Consider the following 4285-nt stretch of genomic DNA (forward strand, 5'->3'; position numbering starts at 1 on the left):
CTTTATGTTATAAATAGTTTTGTTAATTATGATTCTGAAACAGATATGTTAAGGTTTAAATATTTTAATTAAGAAAGCAATTTTGTATCTTATGTTTATTATAAGACCTTTAAAAAAAAAAAATGTTCCGTAAATTTTAAGAAATTTCAGTAAGTACAAGTAAAAAGGTTAGTTACAGTGGCGGCCTCAAAAGAGGATCGCTACAATATAGCCGTAAACTGCAAGAGTGTTGGATAATACCACAACCACCATGTAATTCTTAATTCGAGAAATATTAGTACCACTCTTCCTGTCACTCTCTACATTTATTATTTGATATATGAATTGTATTGTCTCATTTTCTATTCAAATAATAATATCTCATGTTAATAGAGTTCACATGTCAAACAATGAATGCGAGTAACAAAAAGAGTAATGTTAGTATTTTTAACTTCTTTATCAATATTGTTATAGCAGCAGAGGAGCTCCAAACCATATTGGATCACATTTATTTGAAAAATAAAAATAAATAAACGAACGAAATACAAGGACATGTTTGTAAACGACAATCTTGTGAGAAAGCGAATAAGGAGCTTTCTATTTTTTTTTTTTTTTTAATAGAGCTATCTATCGGCAGCACATGTTTTATATAATAATAATAATAATAATGAATTAAAATAAAACAAAACGGATAAAATGCCATACAAATTTGAGGGTAAAAAACTTTTTATATATCCATGTAAAAATTATCAACTTTTTACAGCGGGTAAAAACCTAGTCAATATCTGCAATTATTACTTAAACCAAAGTACAGAATATTAATTAACATCTTCCATCGCTTTTCAACACCCTGCAAATTTCTTTGTTTCGAAAAAGAAAGAGAAAAAGAAAAGCCACAGCAGAAGGTTAATTGAAGATGATGAGTGGAGCAGGGAAGGTGGTGTGTGTAACCGGAGGTTCAGGTTATATAGCGTCATGGCTGGTCAAGCTCTTGCTTCAAAGAGGTTTCACTGTCAAAGCCTCAGTTCGTGACCTCAGTTAATAATTGCTACATCTTTTTTCTTTTTTTCTTTTTTAAAAAAAAAAAACTCTTATTAACATCTTCCTAATTACTTTTTCTAAATTAGCAGTCTCTTCACTTTTCGGATTCTGGGTTTTGAATTTTTGTTGTACTTGTTCATTTTCCTATGAGCAATCCATGACTTTTAATCAATTTAGACAAAATTGAGAAGTTTTTCTTTTACGTTTTATTCAGTTTCCATCCATATTGTGGTTGATTTTCTGGAATTCAATCTGATTCAGTGATTTGTTTCAATTTGGAATTTCTTTGATCGTTGACTATTTTTATAGGTAGTTATTCAAATTGATTCTGGTCATTTGTAAATGTATGAGGCCGATTGCTAGTACTGCTCCTCACCAGTAAATTGTCTCTTTCTTTGATCCGTAGATGTATTGTGTTTAGAGATTGTCTCTAATTGATTCTGTTATAAGTATAACTAGTTAGGTGACGTGGCAATTCCTAATTGGCTACTGGTGTATATTGTTAATTCCTTAAATCTGTACCCGGTGATTAGGTTTTTTTTTTTTTTTTAAAGCAAGTACCTGGTGATTACTTGAGGGGTAACAGATTTGTCATTTGTACTCTGTTTGTTTCCTGAGAAAATTCCTTGTACTGTGAGCTGGTGTGTGATTCATTCTGTGAGTACTGAGTGTGTAAATTCAAGGCATTTGATAGTGGATTTTGGCTAGGGTTGATAACCCTCCCTTGGATGTAGGATTTGCGAATCCGTACCAAGTAAATCGTGTTTGTCCTCTTCGTTTGATTCTTGTTTGTTCATCTTTGATCCAAGATTGGAAGTTTAATCTTCACATTGTGTTTTATTTTCTTTCATTTTAAAAATATTTCACAGAATATATTGGTGTTTTTCAACTCTTTCCTAATAATTTTAACCCCATATATCTGAGTTCTCTGTCATTTGAAATCAAGTTTTCTATTTATGTTAATTATGGTACAGATGATCCAAAGAAAACGGAACACCTGGTTTCACTAGATGGAGCTAAGGAAAGGCTTCATTTGTTCAAAGCAAATTTATTGGAAGAAGGGTCCTTTGATCCTGTTGTTGATGGATGTGAATGTGTTTTTCATACAGCATGTCCTGTATTTTCTACAGTCACAGATCCACAGGTTGTTAATTAGTCCTTGTAAGCTTAATGCCTTCAAGTAATTTGGATATTTTATATATCACTCAGTTTATATACATCTATACGTATGTGTGTGTGTCTATTTATACATTCCTTAAGTTTCAGGCAGAACTAATTGACGCTGTAGGGAAGGGGACACTGAACGTTTTGAGGTCATGCACAAAAGTTCCTTCTCTAAAAAGGGTGGTTTTAACATCTTCCATGGCTTCAGTTTCATTCAATATAAGACCTCTTGCGCCAGATGTTATTATTGATGAGACATGGTTTTCGGATCATGTTTTCTGTGAGGAGTCAAAGGTGTGTGTTTATGTGTTGATTTACCGCTTTTCGAAGATTACTTCATAATCTGTTTTTAATTCTTTGAATAGTCTTACTTTTATTTGTCATAAGTACTACTATGGTTTCTAGAAGTTTCTGTTTTATATATGTATAGCCAAAGAGAAATTGTCTTCCCATGTTTTTTTTTTTTGAACATTTCACTATAATGGGAATTAAACTCCCTTTCCCTTTTTGGATAAGGAAATTGGATTATTTTTGCAACTTATAACTTACAAGGACTCCAATCTGGAAAGAGTCAATAAATAAACCGATTCTTTGATCTATATTGGATTCTATAATATTCTGTAACATACGTAGAAAGCAATTCCCTTATGACGTGTTAAGTTTGATGTAGTTTGTAGCTCTGTTTCTTTTAAGATTAGGCTTTTTAGGATCTTACATTTTAAGTTTGGCGTGCAACTTATGTTCTAGACTCATGTTTTTTCAACTATTCTAGTTTCAGAACAATCAGTTACTTTTCCTATTCATGTTTTAATTACTTTGACAATTATAATAAGTCAAGCATTTCATTGAAAGCTATAGCTATAGTGTTTGTTTTGAGAGAGAAGTATAAAATTTGCATCTATTTTCTTGGTTACAGCTTTGGTATATGCTTTCAAAAACCTTAGCTGAGGAAGATGCGTGGAAATTTGCAGAAGAATACGGGATCGACTTGGTTGCAATAAATCCGGGAGTTGTGATTGGCCCTTTGTTACAGCCAACTCTTAATCTCACTGTGGAGTTTCTTCTAAATCACATAAACGGTATATCTTAAGCATCTAGCTAGTTCTTTTTATTATAATTATGGCAGTTCAAGATATAAAGATCATTAGTTTGTGAACTTGTAACTATTAAATTAGTTCTACATAATATTTGTGTCATGTAATTTTTAATTTTCATTTGGTTGCAGGAGCTCAAACGTTCCCTAATAAAGTGTATATGTTTGTTGATGTTAGAGATGTAGCATTAGCACATATTCAAGCATGTGAAGTTGCTTCAGCCAGTGGAAGATATTGTCTAGTTGGGCATGTTGTGCACATTTATGAGGCTCTCAACGTTTTACGACGATTCTTCCCCGCTTTAAGCATTCCAGAAAAGTAAGTTATCGATGTTTTTCAACTCTGAAATTTACCGACAACGCGTGACAAAATCTCTTAATTAAGCAGACAAAAGTAATGGTTTCATTATTGGTAGGTGTGAAGATGACAAGCCTCCCTTGCCAAAGTACCAAGTATCAAAGGAGAAAGCAAAAAATTTGTGTGCTAACTTCACACCTTTGGAAGTGACTCTGAGAGACACTGTTGAAAGCCTAAAGGAGAAGGGTTTTCTCCACTTTTAGGTGACTATGTATTGACCGAAATATTGTGGATTGTGATTGGTAGAAGTTGTTTCAAAATGAAACATCCTTTATGCTCTAGTACTTGTTCCAACCTTACATTGTAACTTCTTTTTAATCGCATTTTTATTCTTAAAAAGGACAATCGATCTTGTAGAAACAAGTACCAACATGCTTTCATGATCAACATGACGCGGAAAAGGAAAAGGTTGGATGAGCCACAACCACAGGTGACATCTAGGAGAGAAGTATTGAAGACAAACTGGCATGATTAAAACGGCATGTTGTATCTAACAACTAAAAAACGGTATGTCGTATATGTGAAAACGACAGGAGAAATGACTTTGTGAAAACGACATGTCGTCATGTTAATATATATATATATATATATATATATATATATTATCACTCATCGACAATAAAAAAAAAATTAATAAAAAAACTGAAACT

The 4285-nt window shown here is 32.5% G+C and overlaps 1 protein-coding gene across 2 annotated transcripts; it reads left to right on the forward strand.

Annotated features, from left to right (window-relative positions):
• Nucleotides 1-823: 823 nt before the first annotated feature.
• Nucleotides 824-4042, forward strand: LOC112091794 (cinnamoyl-CoA reductase 1-like). 2 transcript variants are annotated; one of them, XM_024166276.1, is made up of 6 exons: nucleotides 824-1016; nucleotides 1995-2164; nucleotides 2281-2478; nucleotides 3101-3263; nucleotides 3410-3596; nucleotides 3694-4042. In XM_024166276.1, the coding sequence occupies exons 1-6, from the start codon at nucleotides 896-898 to the stop codon at nucleotides 3836-3838; spliced, it is 984 nt and encodes a 327-aa protein (XP_024022044.1). In that variant the 5' UTR covers nucleotides 824-895; the 3' UTR covers nucleotides 3839-4042. The 2 variants fall into 2 exon arrangements, with proteins under 2 accessions (XP_024022044.1, XP_024022045.1); XM_024166277.1 differs by having other exon boundaries at nucleotides 884-1016; nucleotides 2287-2478; nucleotides 3694-4041.
• The last annotated feature ends 243 nt before the right edge of the window (nucleotides 4043-4285 follow it).

The sequence above is a fragment of the Morus notabilis genome, unplaced genomic scaffold (genome assembly GCF_000414095.1).
Source record: "Morus notabilis unplaced genomic scaffold, ASM41409v2 Scaffold340, whole genome shotgun sequence".
In the NCBI taxonomy this organism is placed as follows: domain Eukaryota; kingdom Viridiplantae; phylum Streptophyta; class Magnoliopsida; order Rosales; family Moraceae; genus Morus; species Morus notabilis.

Coding starts and splice junctions, on each gene's coding strand:
- LOC112091794 (XM_024166276.1), top strand. CDS start 896: ATGATGAGTGGAGCAGGGAAGGTGGTGTGTGTAACCGGAGGTTCAGGT. Junction 1,017..1,994: donor AGCCTCAGTTCGTGACCTCA/GTTAATAATTGC, acceptor ATTATGGTACAG/ATGATCCAAAGAAAACGGAA. Junction 2,479..3,100: donor TTTTCTGTGAGGAGTCAAAG/GTGTGTGTTTAT, acceptor TCTTGGTTACAG/CTTTGGTATATGCTTTCAAA.